At 55.7% G+C, this 19,949-nt stretch overlaps 1 protein-coding gene and 1 long non-coding RNA gene across 2 annotated transcripts in view; one reads left to right on the top strand and one right to left on the bottom strand.

Annotated features, from left to right (window-relative positions):
* Positions 1-3,638, bottom strand: part of DPP6 (dipeptidyl peptidase like 6) — a 330,888-nt gene extending 327,250 nt beyond the window's left edge. Inside the window, exon 1 of the mRNA XM_015566244.1 lies at positions 3,234-3,638. Coding sequence (XP_015421730.1) covers positions 3,234-3,290 — 57 coding nt within the window. The 5' untranslated portion in view covers positions 3,291-3,638. The remainder of the gene's footprint in view (positions 1-3,233) is intronic.
* Positions 3,639-4,518: 880 nt separating this feature from the next.
* LOC107183686 lies at positions 4,519-10,315 on the top strand. The gene is made up of 3 exons (XR_001514479.1): positions 4,519-4,779; positions 5,099-5,240; positions 9,202-10,315. It is a non-coding gene; the product is annotated as an uncharacterized LOC107183686 (long non-coding RNA).
* Positions 10,316-19,949: the final 9,634 nt, after the last annotated feature.

Below are 19,949 nucleotides of genomic sequence, written 5' to 3'. Positions count from 1 at the left end.
GGGCCACTGGGAACTCACGGGGTCTAATGAGAGAACCATACATTGTTAAAGACGCTGAGCGCCGGACTCGGACTCCACTAAATCCAATCCTCAGATTAAGGCCCAAATAGAAAATGTGGGTGCTCCTAGCACAGACTTTCTATTAAGAAATAGGCTTGGCCCTGGCCGGCGGCTCAGCGCTTAAAGTGTTGGCCTGAGTACCAAAGGGTCTGGGGGTTCGATTCCCTGTCAAGGGCACATAGCAGGGTTGTGGGTTCGATCCTCAGTCAGGGTGATGTGGGAGCATCCAATCAATGTGTCTCTCTCACATCAGTGTTTCTCTCTCTCTTCCTCTCTCTCTCCCCCCTTCCTTCCCTTCCACTCTCTCTAAAATCAATGGAAAAAGTATCCTCAGGTGAGGATTAAAAATAAAGAAATAAAATAAAAACTGCAAACCAGCAAATCTGTCTTTCTCTCCCCTTAAAAAAAAAGAAAGAAAAGAAACTGGAACATTTCCCTCTGTTCTGGTCTCCCCTTGAACCCTCCTCCGGCTGGGGGCGGGGCTAGCCAAGCAGCAGAAGGCGACATGAAGGCCTGGGCAGTGCACCCCGGGCTCCCGTCTGAGCGGGGGCAGACAGTCTCGGTGCCTTTTAAGAGCTGGTAACGAGAAGAGGAGCCAGTCTTCATGACTTAAGGCCTTAGCCCACTGCTGTGTCCTGAGCTGGTGGGAAAGTCATCGCAGCCGCTGCGGGTTCATGTGTTTGAGGGGGGCCTTCCCGTGTGGCTTCTCTTGCCTGTGTCTGCTGTGGACCCTCCACTTGCCCCTCACAGGTGGGCTTTGAGATTTATCGGGTCAAGAAGATGCCACTGCGAATGGAGGGACCGGCTTCCCAGAGGCCCCGGGAGCCACCTCCCTCTCTGCCCCCCCGTCCCCCCGCCCCCCTCCTGCCGGCACTGTTACACCTACTGAGTGCCCCTGAGGGAAGCAGGTGTGTGTGGGGGTTTCCAATGACCCAAAGGCATGGAGTCAGGCATGAGCTTCTGCATCTTCTCCACCCCGCCCTGGGGCCTCCACTCTCCCCCACGTGCAGCCACAGAGCCTCGCTGCTCAGCCGCGACCTTCCTTCCTTAGCATAGACTGTGACACCGGCTGTGAGGCAGACGGGACTGGAGGGGCCTGGGCGGGGACTACGGGGTGATGGCTCCTCTCCCTGATGAGTCCTGTGACCCAGGGTCAGAAGTGCCACTGAGTCCTTGCTGGTCCCTCAAGCCCAGGGCAGGTGGTCACAGTGAGGGAGGGAGGCCCTCAGTCCCGGTGCCAGCTGAGGGCGGGCAAATTCCTTTATTGAGTAAACTAGAGGCCCGGTGCATGACATGCATGCACACAGGGGGTCTCTCAGCCTGGCCTGCACCCTCTCACAGTCCGGGACCCCTCGGGGAATGTCCGCCTGCTGCAGAGGCCAGAGAGGCTCCTGCCACCACCACTGCACTCTCCAGCCATGAGCCGGGCTTACAGGAGCAAACTGACCACCAGGGGGCAGCTCCTATGTTGAGCGTCTGCCCCGTGGTGGTCAGCGCACATCATAGCGACTGGTCGACTGGTCATTCTGGTCGTTCCACCATTTGATCACTGGGCTTTTATTACATAGGATGCTCGGTGGAATGTTTTCTAGGAGGAGCTCGGTGCCCAGGGCGCCTCTGGGTCTTCAGCTGCACTGAGCGTTGCCCTCAGTGGCTCACCACAGGCACCCAACGCCCAGAGTCCTGGCTGCACCGAGCCTCTCCCCAGAGAATCAAACCATCTGACTGCTTTAGCTGATGTGGTGTTGGTGAGAGTAATAGTAATAAGACGCGTTTTTTTATTTTTTTTAATCGAAAATGGGTTTTGAGAAAATGACAAAAAAAACAACAAAATCAAAACAACCAACAAACCACCAATAAGCCCGGCAGCTGGCAGGAAACACGGGGGCCAATTGCCTTCATGCGGCTCGGAGTAGCCGAGATGGGATTGTCACACCATGTCCCCCAAGGCTCTCTGCCCCCTGAAGCCAGAGGGTCTCCTGTTATGGCTCCAAGCCCAGCAAGCACAGCCCTGAAGGAAACGGGGGACACCGGCCACACCGCTGACTTACGGAGCCCGAGAAACTGCTCTTTGAATCCGCTGGGCCTCCCGGGGTCTGTGGGGGCTCCCGGGGTCTGTGGGGCTTCCCGGGTCTGAGGGGCCTCCCAGGGTCTGTGGGGCTCGGGTCTGTGGGAGCCCGAGAAACTGCTCTTTGAATCCGCTGGGCCTCCCGGGGTCTGTGGGGGCTCCCGGGGTCTGTGGGGCTTCCCGGGTCTGAGGGGCCTCCCAGGGTCTGTGGGGCTCCCCGGGGTCTGTGGGGCTCCCGGGGGTCTGTGGGGCTCCCCGGGTCTGAGGGGCTTCCCGGGGTCTGAGGGGCTTCCCTGGGTCTGAGGGGCTTCCAGGGGTCTGTGGGGCTCCCCGGGTGTGCCGGGCCTCCCGGGGTCTGCGGGGCTGACAGGGCTGCCGAGGAGAAGCAGTGATTAAGGACAAGCACCCAGGTCTTCTGAGAGAGAATCAAAGGAGCTTGAGTGGTGAACCGGCCCTGGCCCCCTGACTCCTGAGCCCACAGCGGGCCTCTTGGGCAGGGCGAGCGCTGGCTGCCCCCCGCCATCCGGGCCCCAGTGCCGCCCGGCCGCCCCCATGGCCCCTTAGCCCTGCGACCAGGGCTCCCACTCGGCCGGGCTCTGCACTCATCAGCCTTCCCACTGGGAAGCCTGCGCGCTCCAAAGCCCGGGGCAGCGGCAGCTGTGCGTGAATTCCGCCAGAAATCCTTCAGGAGAAGGGGGACAGGGACACAGCTATCCGAGGAAAAGTCCTTTAAACATGTCTTCCTCCGACTGCTGTTAGAAGCAAAGCAAAGCCCCACTGGACGATGGGACTAAGCTGAACGGTGGGGGCTCCCACCTCCTCCGACCACCCCGCCCTGGAAACCTTCACAGCGGCCCCGCTTCCCGAGACAACCCTGCCCGGAGCCCTCACATCAGCGCTCTCAGCAGAGACACTCCCAGGGCCACGCGGGACGGGCAGCCCAGGGCATCTTTTAAAAGCAGAAGGGGGGAGGCAGACCCCTGGGCACTCACTCCGCGCTCTGCCTCACCTGCCCGCGGTGGCTCAGGTGACTGCAGGCACCACAAACACAGACCTATTTCCGTGCCAGGGCACAGGCGCGCGCACAGGCGGGTCCCCGCGTTACCTGCTCCTGCTGCTGCACGGATTTCACCGAAGCATTGGGCTCCTTGGCCGTGGTCATGACCGCGCGTCTGGGCGCTCACCAGCTCGGGCAGGTGCGATCCGACTGGGAGTGTGGAGCCCCCGGAGTGCAGTTGGCGAGGGGACTGAGGTTCAGTCCATACCCCGAAACCTCACGGCTATTCCGGAGCGGGTGGGGGAGAAGGGTGGGCAGGCCAGCCTGGTTTCCCCTTTAAAAGCCGAGAACGGGGAGCGGATCCGAAGAAGGAAGATGCCCAGGCTTAGTGGGGCTTCTCCCGTTAGCAACAGCCTCTGCAATCCCACAGAAACAATGTCACTGCTTAGCAACCAGCAACTGGCGGCGCGGTGCAGGGAGGGGACCCGAGTGCGCGCAGCTCCCGCCCGCCTCCGCGCACCGCGCATGCTCTGCTGCGGCTCCGGGTGGGGAGGGGGCGCCATGGGAAAGGAGGCTGGAGGTGGGAGGGCGAAGGAGGGGACACGCGGGAGGAGGGGACGCCAGGGATAGGAGAGACTGGGGTGGACGGGGAGTTGGGAGAGGGGAGGAGGAGGGGGCGCGCCATGGAGAGGAGGCTGGAGAGGGGATACCAGGGGTTTGCGGAGGAGGCCCTTGGAAAGGCGGAGGGACCCAGACCTGGAACCCAGGCGGGGGGAAGCTAGTCCCTGCCCTCTCCACTGCCCAGGTGGGGAACCTGCGCCCCCGCAGCAGTCCTGAGGTGCGGGTCGCACCCGGGCGGGGCGCTAAGGAGCCGCGAGAGGGGTGTTTTTTCCTGATGTCAATGCCCAGGCGCCTATGAGGAGGCAGGTGGTCTCTGGGCACCAGAGAATGGCATCTTTGCTGTGTGCCAGGTGGGTCGTGCAGAAAGCTAGTGGTGGGAATCTTGGCCTTTATTTTCCTTAAATTCCAGAAAACTCGGTTCATCTTTTAATCCAAAGACTCTCTGGTTTGTCTTTGAAAATCCACCAGGCCCTCCAGGGTGTCTGGTTAAAGGCAAGAGCCTCCAGCGTGGCCTGAGGAGTCTGGTCAAAGGCTAGCCAGCAGGGCACAGGTGGGAGATGGCGGCCAGGCTGCCTACCCAGGCCCAGGCTCCCTGCCCTCCCCCTGCCCTGGCCCCAGCTGCCTGCCCTGCGCTGCTCTCAGGGCACAGGTGCTGCCCCAGGAGAAAGCCCTGTGGGGGCCCCAGAGAGAGTTCAGCTGGACAGTCCTTTGCAGGTGGGAGCACTTCAGTCCCTGCTTCTCCCGCTCTCCCTGCTTTGCGCCTCCCCTCCACCAGGGGCTCAGGTGAGCACTGCAGGCCGGAGAGCAGGCCCAGGCACCCGGTGCAGACAGATGGTCTCAGGGAGAATGTGCTCAGCGCTCAGCATGTTCCCTCGCTCCTCAGCTCCTTGCAGAGACAGGCCAAGCCATAGGCTTCCCTCTCCAAGGCGCCTACAGGAAGCCTCTCATTCAGCTCCTCCCGACGCCCCCTGGAGCCCCCATTTTCCAGGACACCCTGGCAGGATCCAGGGCACTTGTCCTCCCAGGCTGCCAGGTGAATCCCCAGAGTGGCACTGGGGCCTGGCCACCCCTGCCCGGCCTGCCCTGCATTCTGGTCCAAGTAGTTCCCTGGCACAGTGGACAGAGGCTGGTTTGGCTGAGCCTCGAGAGAAGGAGCCCCCTCCCCCCATGTAAAACCCTCACCAGAGGGCTGTGCTCTGCATGGAGCTCCCCCTAGACCCCGCAGGGCAGGGAGGGAGTGGGCAGCGAGGCCCCCGCTGGTCCATCTCTGGGGCTCTGCTCTCTGAGTGTGGGGAGCAGCGTGGGTGAAGGGAGTGAGCGGCCCAGCAAGCTCTCAGGGGCGTCCTCCTCAGTTACAGGTTCCGAGTACAGAGCCAAGCCGGGGAGGTGCTCAGGCCGTCCTGCCACAAAGCCCGGCAGCAGTGACACAAACAGGGGGCCTGGCACTGCCCCTCACACCTGGACTGCAGCGGCCCAGGAGGACCTTGGTGACAGGTGGGACCACGGTCCCTGATGACATCCTTCCCCAGCTCAGTCCCTCTGAGCATCACAGAACCAGGCTGTCCTCCAGTTTCTTCTTCAGTGAAAACCCCTGAGGGGTCAGACCTTAAATGACTGGCTGCTAAACACCCCCCAGGGCCCTCTGCTAGCCCACGCGGGCCAGGCCCCCCAGCTGGTGCCTGGTGCGCAGGTGCGTGCTGGGGGGACCCCATGAACCCCGTCCTTTGGGTAACTATAGTCTACTTCTCAGTAAAAATGTGAAGCATTATTTTACATCTAAAATGAATATGATAGAATGCAGAGTTTGCACACATTTGCAAGATTCTACCTGATACTTCATAGGAGTCTCCTGTTGGCACCAGATCATCGGGTCACTTGGGCGCCTGCCTGGCCAGCACCCAAAGCCCTCACCTCATTCACCAGCTCTGCCCTTCAGAAGCCACTGGGGGGAGCGTGGGAGAAGGCCTGGCCCAGGGCAGGCAGCTGTGCCCCTCAGACCTTTTCCGGGATGTCCTGGCACCAGGTCCCCATGGCCGTACTTGACTTGGGCAGCTATTGCTAGAGAAAGGGCAGGACTTCATGTGAGGCATGATGAGATGGATGGACCAGAGGGTGTCACTCAGGGTGAAGTAAGCCAGTCACAGGAGGACACGTTCTACAGGATGCCATTCTGCGAGAAATCTAAAATAATCAACTAAAAGCAGGAATAGGACAGTGACTGCCATTTACCCATTTACTCTGCGGTCGTTACCAATGCCGCATCGTGCACTTAAAAATCTCAGAGGGTAGATCTGGTAAGAGAGAGAAAGGGCTGCCTTTTACCCTCATTGTGAAAGGCACCAGTGTCCCTCCAGGGCAGCAAAGCCAACCTTTCCGACCTCACGCATCACCAGCGGTCTGCAGACGACCACTGGTTGGCAACTGCTGCTCCAGAGGACACACACTGTGCCCAGGTTCCTCTCAAGTTCAAGGCCTGTGATGACTATGGCTATGGAGAGCTATTTTTTGAGTCCACATGTAAGTGACTTATTTACTTAGCATCATACTCTCTAGGACAGTGATGGCGAACCTATGACACGCGAACTCATTTTTTTGGTTGATTTTTCTTTGTTAAATGGCATTTAAATATTTAAAATAAATATCAAAAATATAAGCCTTTGTTTTACTATGGTTGCAAATATCAAAAAGTTTCTGTATGTGACATGGCACCAGAGTTAAGTTAGGGTTTTTCAAAATGCTGACACGCCGAGCTCAAAAGGTTCGCCATCACTGCTTAGGACAATCCATGTTGTCACAGTGCCATGACTTGATCCTTCCCATGGCTGAGTAATAGTCCATGTCATGTAGACCACATCTTATTTACCCAGTCTGTCAGCATTTTGGTTGCTTCCACCTCTTGGCTACTGTATATAACGTTGCAGTGAACATAGGGGTGCAAATATATTTTCAAGTTAGTACTTCTGTTTTCTTCGGATAAATACCCAGACTTGGAATTGCCTGGTCATGTGGTAGCTCTATTTTTAATTTTTTGAGGACCCTCCACACTGTCTTCCACAGTGGCTGCCCCAGTCTGCATTCCCACCAGCAGTGCACACGCCTCCTTTCCCCCCAAACCCTCGCCAGCACTTGTTGTTTGTTGATTTATTGATGGCAGCCATTCTAGCAGGTGAGGTGATACCCCATAGAGGTTTTAGTTTGCATTTCCTTGTAATTAATGAGGCTGAGCATCTTTTCATATGTCTGTTGGCATCTATATGTCCTCTTGGGAGAAATGTTATTATTAATCATCTCGTGAAAGGCCCGCTCTGCAACAGGCAGGTTCTGAGGTGCTGGGTGGGGACTTCACCGTGTGAATCTGGGGAAGGACACATTCAGCCCTTTCACCCACTGTTAGCCCGTTTACTGCCCAGGACATTGAGCTTGAAATGAATAAGAAGCTCTTCCAAAGCACCAATCACAGACGCAGAGCCGGCATTCAGATCCAGTTCTGCTGGTCACAGCCTTTGTCTCACACACACATGCACACACGTGCACACACATGCACAGGTACAAACACACATGCTCTTCCCATGTCTCCTCAAACACCAGCCAGGGCTTGAGCAGAGGCCCTTCTCCTTAACTCTCCATGCCCTGGTTCTGCCCAGCCACAGGCAGCTGGAGCCCCGCTCAGGCCGGGCTTGGCAAGTCCCTTCCACTGGGTCTGGGGGGGCCCTCTCAGAAGGAGCCCCTCCCAAGTGGGTGCTCCCCTTGCCCGAGGCAGGGACAGAGGCGCTGCCAGCAGAAGGACCTTCATTCCACAGCAGCTGAGCACGTTAGGAGCAGCCACGACCCTGTACAAGGACAGCGCTGGCGCCTGGGCCTGGCCCAACCAGCTCCTCATGGTGCCTGCGGGCACCAGCAGCTGGAGCCTGGGGAGAGGGCAGGTGGCCTGCCCACGAGGACTCTGCCAGCTGCCTGTCTTACTGTGTTATTCACATCCCATCGTCACTGGGACCAGTGCTCATGACACTGAGAATCTCTGATGCCTGCAGGCCCACTGAAGGGACCTGAGGCACACGGCCCTTGCAGGTGCCCCTGGGGGAGGCCGCTCAGGCAGCCTAGATCCTCTCTCCCCTCCATTCCTGTCCGACGAGGCCACTGGGTCCCCCTGCAGCTCAAGGCTACTCCCTCCTCTGGTCTCCGCTCTCCTCGCCCAGAGTAGCTGCCTATCCGCTAAGACAGCTTCCCTTCAAGGACCTGTCCATCAGCAAGTCTGTATCAAACACCTACTCTGTGCAGACAGCAAAACCACCCGCAAGAAGCAGGACGCTGGCTGCCCTGTTGCTATAAGGTAGAGGTCGAGATGTCTATACAGTAGGTAGGATCCTGAAGATTTGGAATATTTCAGCATTAACCATATGCAAGATAAGCTACTCGTAATTACAGCTCCTGAAAATAAAAGAGGATATGGACACAAGGTGAGAATCCCTGAGGGAAAAAAATGGAGAGGTGAAGGGGGGGGTGGGGAAGAAGGGAGAGATTAAAGAATTGGCTCACTTGGCTGTAGGGCTTTCGAGGGCTGCAGGTCGGACAGCAGCTGGGCCCAGGGGAGAGCTGATGCCGCATGGCAGGTCCCAGGCCCCTGCGCAGCCCCCTCTCCTGGGAGAGTCTGTCTGTCTCTCCTGTAGCCGTCAATCGGCTGGATGTGCCCACCACCACCCCAGCACAAAACCTCTAGCAGCATCTAGTTTGACCAAAAACTAGGTACCATGGCCCAGCCCTGTTGATACATGAACTTGACTGTGAGGCCTGCACGTAGACGTGATTGGCACAGAATCTGCAGTGACTCTTCTCAATGCCCTCCCCCCCGCAACTTCTCCCTCTGCCCATCTTCCTCCCTGGAATGCTTGCTGCCATCTGGAGACCAAGACCGTTCACGGAAGATGGAGAAGGGCCTAGGTACCTGAGGAGCTTATGCTGAGTTGCCATGGCAACCTGGACTGTTCTCCCCCAATTTCATATCCAGGAAAAGTAATGAGCTCCTGCTTCATAGAAGTGCTGTTAGTGTAGGTTCTCTGGCATCACGGCCAGGCGAACTCATGCCTAGGACACAGATTCCTGCTCTGTCTGCTCTTCGTAGCTCTCCTACCAGCGTGTTAAAGTGTCCCCGAGCATCACCGCCCCTTAAATTAGGAAGGAGCTGTCGTTGACCCATTGTATTCGAGCTACTCAGTTCACGTTGATTTCTCCAGGCGGCGCAGGAGTGAGCATCTAAGTCAGGTTCCCGGACTGTTGCCCATGGACCAACACCCAACCACTTCCTGTCTTTTAACTAAAGATTTATTGGGATGGGGTTGTGCCATTCACTTATGTATTATTTAAAGGCTACATTCGCACTAAAATGGCTGAGATGACATTTGTGACAAAATCCATGTGGCCTGCAGAGTATCAACCATTCACTGTCTGTGTTTTGCAGAGGAAGTTGCAGCGCCCTGGTCTACAGTGCCTGTGACACGTCAAGGTGTGTATGCAGTTCCCTCAGAAGATTCAATAGAAAAAACCTCCCAGCGTCCAGGTAGACCATCTGCCCTCCTCCCGGAAGGAAAGGCTCAGACACAAACTCTAACACAATGTTACTCCTCATATCTTAACACTAAGACACTCATCGGCCCAGCAGACACGGCTCGGCTTGCAGCAGCGACAGTCTCTGTGCTCATCACCACAGGCCGCCTGCCCCCTGCCAGGTCCATGTCATTGTCCGGACGGTGGACAGAGGTGGGCGAGGAGCCAGCACCACACTGCAACATGCACAACTCCGTAGGGCACAGGGGGTCGTGGGCGGGGCAGGGCCTTGGAGCGGGATCTCCTGTGGATTTGGGAAGACGAGAGGCACCCTCATGAGTTGCCGTATCCATACCTGCATCACTCAGTGGCTGGTTTGAATACGTGAATAACAGGATGTATTCGAAGGATTCAGTGACAAGCCACACTTGAATGCTTTTCATGCTTTCCCTTCATTGCTGACTACTAACCTTTACAAAGTACTGGTAACTGCTCATCAGGGGACCAAGGCCCCAAGGGGCGTGGCCTGAGCCAACGGGCTCAGTTGCCCCGGAAGCTTGTGGCTCTGTGTTTATTGAGAAACTACTGTGTGTATGAGCCAGGAAAGCTGCTCACATGCCTCACCGTCTAGCAGGAGGCAAACTTGTAACAACGAAATCCTGTGGTCCTGCCTCAGGAAAGGCAAGGAGGGAGATTGGATGTGGGAGGTTTCCAGGCAACTGGGGTCCACCTGCTGGCGGGCTCTGTAGGGGGCCTTGGCTGCACCCCATGCAGTGATGAGAAGCATGGGGGGTGACGAGAAGCAAGAAATTGCACAGAGCAGCATGCGTGGATCATGAACACGGTGCTCAGGCAAAACAATTGGAAAGATAAACATTTACATGTGTGCATGCAAACACATACATGGAATGTATATTTGCACAAATGTGTATACAAAGCACATCTCTGCATTTATACACAAACTCGGACCTTTCGCCAAAAAATTGCATGCAGAATTCATGTTTTGCAGAGATTCAGACAAGCAAAGCGACCCATCAAACCTAATACAATGTTTGCTGATGTGGGAGGGAGCAGGGACTAGCTTATGAGGAAGAGGGGAGGCATGATGGAGAAAAGGAAAAGAAGGAAGAGGAGGGAGTGAGGGTGGTTTGTTCCCTTGAGGACAACGGGCTATGAACTCCCCTCAGCAGTTTCTTCCCCTGAGTGCAGGCCAGAAGGTCACGGTGGAAGGTACGGGGAGCCCGCTGTGCTCACCAGTGGCACCATCTCATCTCACACGACACGCCTGGGGGGCAGGTGAGCTCTTACCTGCAGACCAGGAAACCGGCGCGTAGAGAAAATGGAACACCTGCCGCTGGCAGTGGTTTGGCTGATGGGCCAGATGTGCACCATGTCGCAGTCCCCTCCCCTCGCCTGGGGAGGGACCCCGCCTCTAAGCCTGCCATCCCTATGTCAGCTTCCAGCCGCAAAGTCCATGGCGTCAGCCAGGTGGATACTCCGAGGCTGACAGTCCCATTGCTGGACGTTGCTGTCATGCAAAAGGACCTTTAGACCAAGCCCTGTCCACGTGCACCCACTGGCGCTCAGGCAGCAGCCTCAATGCACCGTGAGAGCCCGATGCAGTGCTAAGGGCGTGGCGCTTTGATGACCTCATTTTCAATGTTCAGGTTTCAACCCGAAGTACTGCCACTGCATTCTCAATGCTTTGCCCTGTGTCCGCCCTGACCCACGCCCTCTCACACACAGCCGTGGAGCCAGGGCACTCCGGCACCCGGGCAGGTGGCCACAGGAGCCGCCGGGCACCACCGGGCACTGCCTGCTTCTCAGGCACCTCATGCGGCAGGGTGATCCTGGCAACAGTGCTGGGCAGGGGCGTGCTTGTGGTTTCCAGTGGCTGCAGCCCGGCATTGCGGGGCTCCTGGCTCGGTGCTGGCCGTGGCACCAGCCCCCATGTTTGTGTGACACGGTATGTGGGAGACCAGACTTCCCTGCTGTCACCACGTCTCAGTGTGTCCCAGGAAGGATGCCCTCGGCGGGACCCCTGGCACATCCTCCCACAGGCTCTCCCGCTCCCTGGTTGCCCAGACCTCTGCTCCCTCCTGTCTCTGCCGGGGCAAGGCTGTCAGAATGGGACCGGGTCAGGAAGAGTTTCCACCCCCATGAAGGAGAGCACGTCCCCAAGCCCCTAAGTCCTCATGGTTCCGTTTCCACACTGAGTGCGTGACAGGCAGGTCCCCGGCACCAGTGCAGCCTCACTGCCCAGCTCTGCAGAATACACCTGATGGCGCTTCGGGGACGAGTGGAAACCACATCCAAATGGGCCGCTTAAAATCGATGGCACATGCCACCCTGGCGATCTAAGGCGCAATGTGCTTTCACTGGGAAGGCATTGCGGAAGCAAGGGCATTACCAAAGGAGAGTCAGAGAACCACCCTCCCACCGAAGCACTGCCACTCACTCCATCCCAGACCCTCCATCTGGCGAGCTCCTATTCATCCTGCAACACCCACTTCAAATGCGCCCCTACCTCACCGTGGACTTGATCCCTTTTGCTCTGGGACATCACCCCCTTCTTATCTCAGCTTGTGCCCAGTGAGGTCACCTTGCAGCATCACTGTCCACTTTCCACCTGGCGCCCTGGCTGCTGTGGGTTTCTCCAGAGCCGGCAGGCCTGGGTGACATGAAAAGCTGCCTATCGGTTGAAGGAACAGCCCTGAGGTCAGAATAATGTCTTGTTTGCAAATGCCAGGCTGACGACTCACAAGCTACCAAGCCCAGCTCCAGCTGCTACTGGACACAGGCAGCCGCCTGGGGAACGCGCCGGAAGCACGAGATGACTCCATAACCCGTGGGCAGAGATCGGGGCTCAATGAGGGAGCCTCTGGGGTCAGACTGAGGTCACTTAAGGACACATCTCATCCTGTGTATCCTCAGCCCTTGGCACACAGGACACCACAGCGCGGCAGGAGCGGCAGTGTCACCCGGATGGAGGCCCAGATCCTCTGTCCACAGGAGGCTCCGGGGCTGTCAGAACCAGTCATTCATTCCCAGGAACTCGTGATCAGCAAAGACACGCAGACAGAATCACAGACACGGAACCTGTCACAGCCTCCGGCCGGCTCGTAAGATTACAACATCCACATGCCTGAGAGGCAAACACGGGACAGGAACCAGGCATTCAGGCTGCCCTGGGGCCCGGAACCAGGCGGGAGAGGCCATGAGGGGGGTGCAGGGGAGACAGAGCGGATGTTCCCACGCGGTCTGAAGGGACACTCCTGCATCACCAAGGTTGGGGTCTCCTAGATCCTGGGGATCCCCTTTGGAAGCTGACCCCAGAGCCAGCTCCTTAGGCAGCCTCTGCTCCAGCAGGTGCCCTGACTGGCAATCCACCTAGCAACCTCTTGGTGAGCGGGCGGACGCCCAACCACCCGAGCCATGTGGCCAGGCTGGGCCCCTACAGTAGACAAGGTCTTATCCAGACACGGGGGAGGCTGGATCCGGACAGCAGGGCGCTGGCTCGGAAGGTCACCGGGTCTGGTGGGCAGGAGGCCCGGGAGCAGTATCTCCAGGGGACCACCCAGGTCATTCAGGCTTTGTAGGAAGTGTGGTCGGAAGCGGGGGCGCCACAGCACTACTGGAGAAAGGACTGGTCTTCGTCCTGCAGGAATGAGGGTGGGGGCACCAGAAGGTCGTCCGGCTGCTCGGTATAATCACCATATTGCCCTTTTGTTATTATAGATAGCTCTGCATGGAGACAGCAGTAGTTTTTCTCCTGGAAAATAGAATTGCCTATCACCCCTCTCATAATTTATAATCGAGGGTGCCCGCAAAAGTGTGTACACACTCTAGCAGCTGATAACTCACTGAATTTTCACTCCACTTCAGGCTTAACTGATTTGAAATAATGGGTGAAGCCAGACTAAGCTTTGAACCAAGAAAATGTATCCACCAGTCTTTTTTATGGGGATACATAAGAGATAAAGTTTACGGCACAAAACCCGGCAACAGTTGATGAATTGAGGGAGCTCAAATACCGAACGCAATGATTCTTTTTTAAAAAATATATTTTTATTGATTTCAGAGAGGAAGGGAGATGGAGAGAGAGATAGAAACATCAATGAGAGAGAATCATTGATCGGCTGCCTCTAGCAGGCCCCCCACTGGGGATGGAGCCTGCAACCTGGGCATGTGCCTTTGGCCAGAATCAAACTGGCGACCCTTCAGTCTGCAGGCTGATGATCCATCCACTGAGGCACGGGCCAGGGCGCTATGATCATTTTGTCCCCATTCTGCAGGTGGGTAGCCTGAGGTGGAGGACGCTGAGATCACTGGTGGATGAGCTCACACTTGGGGCACGCACTGCTCGGCCTCTCAGAGGAGTGGTTTAAGGCGCGGCAGGTGGGGGCCAGGATTCCGAGGTGAGAGGCTGTTAGGAGGACCAGCCACCTCTGCAAAGTGAGCCTGAGCCAGGCTCAGAGGGCTTGCTGTGAGCATCACCCTTGCTGTGCTCACCACGGGCGGGAACTGGAGACAGGACTCAGGCTTTCTGAACCTGCGGGCACAGACAGGTCTTGCCCTAAGACCAGAGGGAGGTGTCAGGTGTGTGATCCAGCCTGAGAAGGGTCCAGGGGAGTTTGGGGGTGGCTCTCGAGAGCCCACTGCTCATAAACCTCCAGTTCCGCACTGAGCATTGCCGACTGCGTCCACCGCCTTACAAACCACCTCGGACCCACGCTAGGGCTTCGGGTTTGTTCTGTTTTCTAGGAAAAGGCAGGGAGAACGGCATTCATTCCAATGCCTGATGTCCAAAACTGGACCACGTGGGTGGATTCTTTCAAATAAGCATTTCCACGCTGTGTGCCTTGAGTCAAGTTCCTTAGCTGCCTCAGTTTCCTCCTCTGTAAAAATGGTACAATGCTGTCCTCGCCTCCTGGGTGGCCGGGAGGACTTCGTAGATTAATACTGTCAAGTGCTCTGAAAGGGCGTGACACACAGGAGCCATCAGCATGGACTCCAGTCCTGGCTCATTGGACCGAAGTGGTGTAAGTATCTCTGCGGTGACTTTCCTCAGAATCATCTTTACCCTGCAAATATGTTGTTATTTGAGTGGTAATGAACCCACCCATGCACATGGAATTCATGACTAATTCATGACTAACAGACATAATCCTGGCCATCACTTTTGGACAGCTCCGTGAGCCAAGCACCAGCCTCGGGGTGCTGCGGTCCCCAAAGCCAGGGGTGTGCACACTCACCCAGGAGAGACCTGGGTACCAGCCTTGCAGGTGAGTGGGCTCCGGTCCTTAGCTCAAGTCTTGGCATAGCCCGAAGGACTACTGAGCGTTTACGTCTGCCGTAGCTTACAGTTAAAGCCTCTGTGAGCGGAGCCTTTCAGCACTGACAGAACAGGGAGCGTGATAATAGCTGTTCCCCGTAATGACAAGCCTGTCCCCGCCACAGACTCCAGAGACAGTCGGCCATGGACAGCGGGATGGGGGGTAAACAATGATTTTACTTTTATCTCTGCTAAATGTAACTTCTTTCCAAATATCCTGCTGGCTATGCTTAACATTCATCAGGAGTTATAAACTGTTCTGAGCGTTGAATAAGATGTAAGCGGTCTTATTCAAAACACTGGCCCATGCGCTATTATCTCAACAGGAAATCACATGATCTGAGCGGGGGTTTTAGAACTGTGCCTTCAAAGGCTCATCCCTGGGCAGTTATTGATTGGGGTTCTTCATCAAAAGCGAAATCTCTGAGGACAAATGGTCTAAGATTCAGAGCAGAGGAGAGGAGCTGGCAACAGGCTCGCCCACAGCAAGTCCTTCACAGGCCACGCGGTCCCCCCAGGGCAGTGGGGTGAGGCCCTGCCACACCTGCCCACGCTCAGGGTGCAGCAACATCCTTTCCTAAGCATTTACCTTGGATTCAAAAATCAAACTATTGAGACTGCAATCTAAACACAGTCGCCATCGAACCACAGTGAGCACGGCTCCGTGCAAGGGACCCTGTGCTCCAACCCACATCCGGCACCCGCTGTGACCAGTGCTGAGTTTATCAAGGCCAGTGGCTGACCCGGTGGCCCTGCCGCTGAGGGCGACCCAGCAATGCCCGACGGACGGGGTCTGTTCTGGGACCACATGTTGTACTTGCCCCCTGACGTAACCCTGCGCAAAGCCACCTGGCTGCTCAGCCGTGTGCGCACTGCGCTGGCCTCCATGTGGCTGGCTGCACACGGGGCAGACTGTCCCCGAGCTCCCCGGGGGGACGGTGCTTACCTCCCTTGCATTGAGGGTGGGGTTTCTCTGAGGGGCTGACCCTCCTCACCGCCTGCACAGTGGGAGGAGCCCCCGCCCCCACTGTCACTCGGCAAAGGCTGAAAGAGTCCCCGTCGGAGCGTCTCTGACACAGGCTGCACCACAACACTGCCCCACGTTTACACGGGCGAGCCACACACCCGGGCAGCTCGGGACCCGGCAAGGACACGATGACCTCTCTGTCTTCCACCTTCTCCATTTGCCTGTATAACTGCAGGGCAGCGAGCTTCCCGGCTCCCACTCCTGCTCGTGTGGGTACTACATATGGCCTGGCTGGGGTTTGTGCTTTGTTCTGTCAATCCTCACCCAAGGCTATTGATGTTTTTAGAGAGAGTGGGAGGGAGGGGAGAGAGAAAGATGGACGTGAGAGAGACACATCGATTGGTTGCCTCCCGTACACATCTGACCGGGACAGGGATCAAACCTGCAGCCCAGGCATGTGCCCTTGACTGGGAATCAAACCTGTGACCCTTCCGTGGGCATTCGGATGCTCTAACCATTGAGCACCCTGGCCAGGGCTGGGCTGGTTGGTTTTTTACAGTTCAGGTGCATTCTGGGAGCCGGTGGGACGAACACCTCCGCTGCCATTCTGCTCACAGGTTTGCTGTGTGCTGAGTGCATGCTGTTTAAAATGACGCCTGAGGCCTGGCACCGAGGTGCTGTCCAGGGTCCCTAGCACCAGTGGCTATGGCGTGGCTTAGGGAGAAAACCCCTGTGTTAGATGGGCTTCGCCCAGGAATCGATTATAGTGCTGCTGGCCCTGACTTCCAAGTCAGTGAGTCAACAGGAGATATTCAACAGACTGTCTTTAAACCGAGATGCACATAGAAGGAGGTCTTATGTGGACTGGTTGATGAAAGTGTGCCCACAGGCACCCAGCCCTGCATCTGCTGGGAGCAAGGCTTGGTACTTGTGAGTTCAGGGTTCCTGTGACTTTATGGGACACAATTACTGCAAACAGGGAGACTTGGTGTCCCCGGGGCTCAGTCAACCTCTGTGCTCCTTCTCACCTGCGCTGAGTGGATATTCCTAGACACCAGCATCAGTGTTCCTGGCATCAGGACAACGGCCTCATCTATGCTGTGTCCTAATCAGTCCCTTCCAGCGTTGAAGGGGAGTGTCCCCCTTCCCATAGCACCCACAGCCCCTCACTGAGGTGCCAGTCCCATGTGGCTATTGGGAGCCAGAAGGGACACTCACACCAGGGGGACCTGAATTCGAGTTCAGGATTTGCCATCTTTGTCTGGGTGGCCCTGGGAAAAACCAGTGAGCAATTGAGTCAAAATTGCCTTTTTTCTAAAACGGGACTAATAGCTACCCACTGAGTTTTAGCATATATTTCTAAGGTAACACCCATAATTTTGAAACAAAAAAGGTATCCCCTCAATAAAAGTATTTACTATTTTAGCAAAACCACTGCCATGGCCACCACCATTGTCATAGGTCAGCCCAGGAGTGCTCTGTCCTTACATTGAACCTGGGACTGACCCCGTTATCAGTTAAAGAGTCGCCTCCTAGACCCTAGGAAGGTCTCAGGAAGCTCAACTACAGGAGTCACCGGAGAAGGGACGAGGTTCACCCTGCACTGTGACCCAGAGCTGGTGGCTGTGGAGCTGGGGCTGGGCCGGGAGGCGGGGAGGAAGCTGGTCAGTCCCAGGCCAACGCTGCCCAAGGAGCGTGGCCGCTGCCTCACTGGCTCCATTGTTCTTAGAAATGTTAGCATTTACTGTGAAGGCGCTACAGAGTAAGTTACAGTTGTGACAATTCCCAAAACAAAGGGCGCAGGGCAGAAGGGCCCAGTCAATGTGCCTTCTAGGAAGAAGAGCAGGAAGCCCACGTGTAGAGTCTGTACTGAGAGACACTGTGGTCTGGGGTGAGAGTGTGCCAAGGGCAGGTGCGCCCGGGGATGGGCGAGGGCTCGAAGTCACGCAGGCAAACGTGTTTGGCACCTGCTGACCCACCTCTAGGATGAGCGCATTTGCTAGAAATGGGGCCCAATGTCCCGTGATTGTCCTGAGCCTGGCAAACTGATGCAGATGAGGCTTGTCTATTTTTTAAAACATTATTTCTGACATTTTTGTAATAAAATACAAGAAAAGCAACGACTTCCGAACTCACTGGAATTATACTCCTGACTTTCCAGAGACAGGTTGGGAAGCGAGTGTACATGCAGGCAGTGAAGTGCTTTAAAAAGAAAAGTTAACAATTGAGACGATATGCAGATTTGGGCAGCTCGTGTGGGAGGTCCTGGAAAAATCTTCCTTTGCACATCTGAATTTAACTTCCTGACTAATTACATCTTCTGATGTGTATGAAAGAGTCCCAATTCAGTAAATGTTAGAATTTAAAATGTAACCCTTCTGGGTGCCAGGTGGCTAAGGACTTCCCTTGTCAGCAGGCCAGTGTCGTCCATGGCCATGCAGAAGGCTGCGCATGGACCAGTTCCAGTCAGAAATGGCTCCTACGTATCCTGTTGTGGGGTGTTTGCAGGTGTGATTATTTTTTGGTGTTGCTTATACGTTGAGAATAATGTTATGATAAAGAAACCATGGAATTCCATCAAACTGCTGGTCAGAACTTGTTTCCACTTTGAATGAGGAGTTTTGAATAGAGAGAGGGACCAAGACATGACTATAGAATTCTACAGCTGAAAAGGTCCTTGTAGAACTAGCTCTACAGTTGAAAAGGTCCTGGCAGAGTTAACACCGCCCTGTTCATTCTCTTCCTGAGAACGTCCCTAAATCAGGGAGATACAAACTCCTTGGCCTCCTGATGCAGGGTTTTGTGTTCCCATGTTGTGCAGCCAACTCTTAACAAGTCGTCTTATTAGCTGGCTTCCTGGGTTTCTGGAAAGAGCAGTGAAGGCAGGGACAAACATTTATAGCGAGACACCTGGAATTGTTTCACGTGGAGTGCAGGCTTTCTCCTAATTATCGGTGCTGCTGTAACGATGTCTTTCTACTTGTGCCAATCTGACCAGAATGTCCTGGTGACATCTAAAGAATCATTATAGTTTAAATTCTGCTGCTTATGAATACAAGTGAACACAATCACATCATCTACAGAAGGTGGACTCTGTTATTCGTCCCCTCTTCTCTTGCAATCTCACACGATGAGGTGCATCAGCACACAGGTCATTATCCACCAGGAAGACTGTGTGTTGTTCAGCAAAAACACTGGGCTGCCCAATGTGGGTCATTATCATCTGACGATTTTAAAGCTCAGGGTCATTGTAATGGGGAGAAACACATGCCTGGGCGCAGAGAATGGTGGCTTGCAGGCAGAGCTGGCTGGGATGCAAGTCGTGTTTTGTCATTACGTTATGTTGTCTTTGGGGGACAGGTCCTCTGGCCCTGACCTCCATCTGACTTTTCCCAGGGTACCTGGAGCACCCTGTCTCTGATCTGCCTCCCTCACTCTTCCATTGGACACCACATAGATAGAGGCTGAGCCAAACAGAGGACAGACCCTTCTGTACTGGGGATCTTAAATCATGTAGACTCGAACCCACACAGATCAAAGGGTCCTGGGGATGCCCTAGCCCATTTGGCTCAGTGGATAGAGCATTAGCCTGTGGACTGAAAGGTCCTGGGTTTGATTCTGGTCAAGGACACGTACCTTGGTTTGGTCCTGGTTGAGGTGTGTGCAGTAGGCAACCAATCAATGTGACTCTCTCACATCAATGTTTCCCTCCCTCTCTGTCTCTCCCCCTCCCTTCCACTACCTCTAAAAATCAGTGGAAAAATATCCTCGGGTGAGAAATAACAACAACACAAAGATCGTGGGGACAAAGGAGCGTGAGAGGAGCAGCCACATATTTGATTGTGGCCCCAGGTCAATGCGTTTCCCACGTCCTCGGGGAGAGGTCTGCCAGCCTCTGAGGGAGATGCAGTAAACAGCCTCCCTGGCGATGAAATGGTGCCTGTGCTCAAGAACCCATGAACACCCCGGGCTGCTGGCTGGAGAGAACTGTCTTGCAAAGCAGAACTCCTGGGAGCTCCAGGCAGCAGACACCTGCAGGGAGGGGACTGGATAGGACAGGGCTGGGCCGGGCAGAGGCGATTCCTGAGAGGCTACGTTGGATGCAGCCTGTGGCCCCCACAGGCCCCGCCAGCTCCTCATCCCACTCCTGACAGTGTCTGAGTGGCAGCCAGTGCTGTCCCCTCTCACCCTCCTGCGGTGCCTTCTCTGACCCCCTTTCCTTAGGGCGGTAAGCACCTACGAACGCTTCCCCCCAGTAACACCCTAATGGGCTCCCCCCACCGCTTGTGTTTTTTTTTAATGAATGTCCATAAAATGCTGGTGGTGCCAATATTTTTAAGATCGAATTCCAAGCAAGAAA

This window comes from Myotis davidii, unplaced genomic scaffold (genome assembly GCF_000327345.1).
Source record: "Myotis davidii unplaced genomic scaffold, ASM32734v1 scaffold762, whole genome shotgun sequence".
In the NCBI taxonomy this organism is placed as follows: Eukaryota; Metazoa; Chordata; class Mammalia; order Chiroptera; family Vespertilionidae; genus Myotis; species Myotis davidii.
Note: the sequence above shows the minus strand (reverse complement) of the source record. Positions and strands in the feature narration are given on the sequence as shown.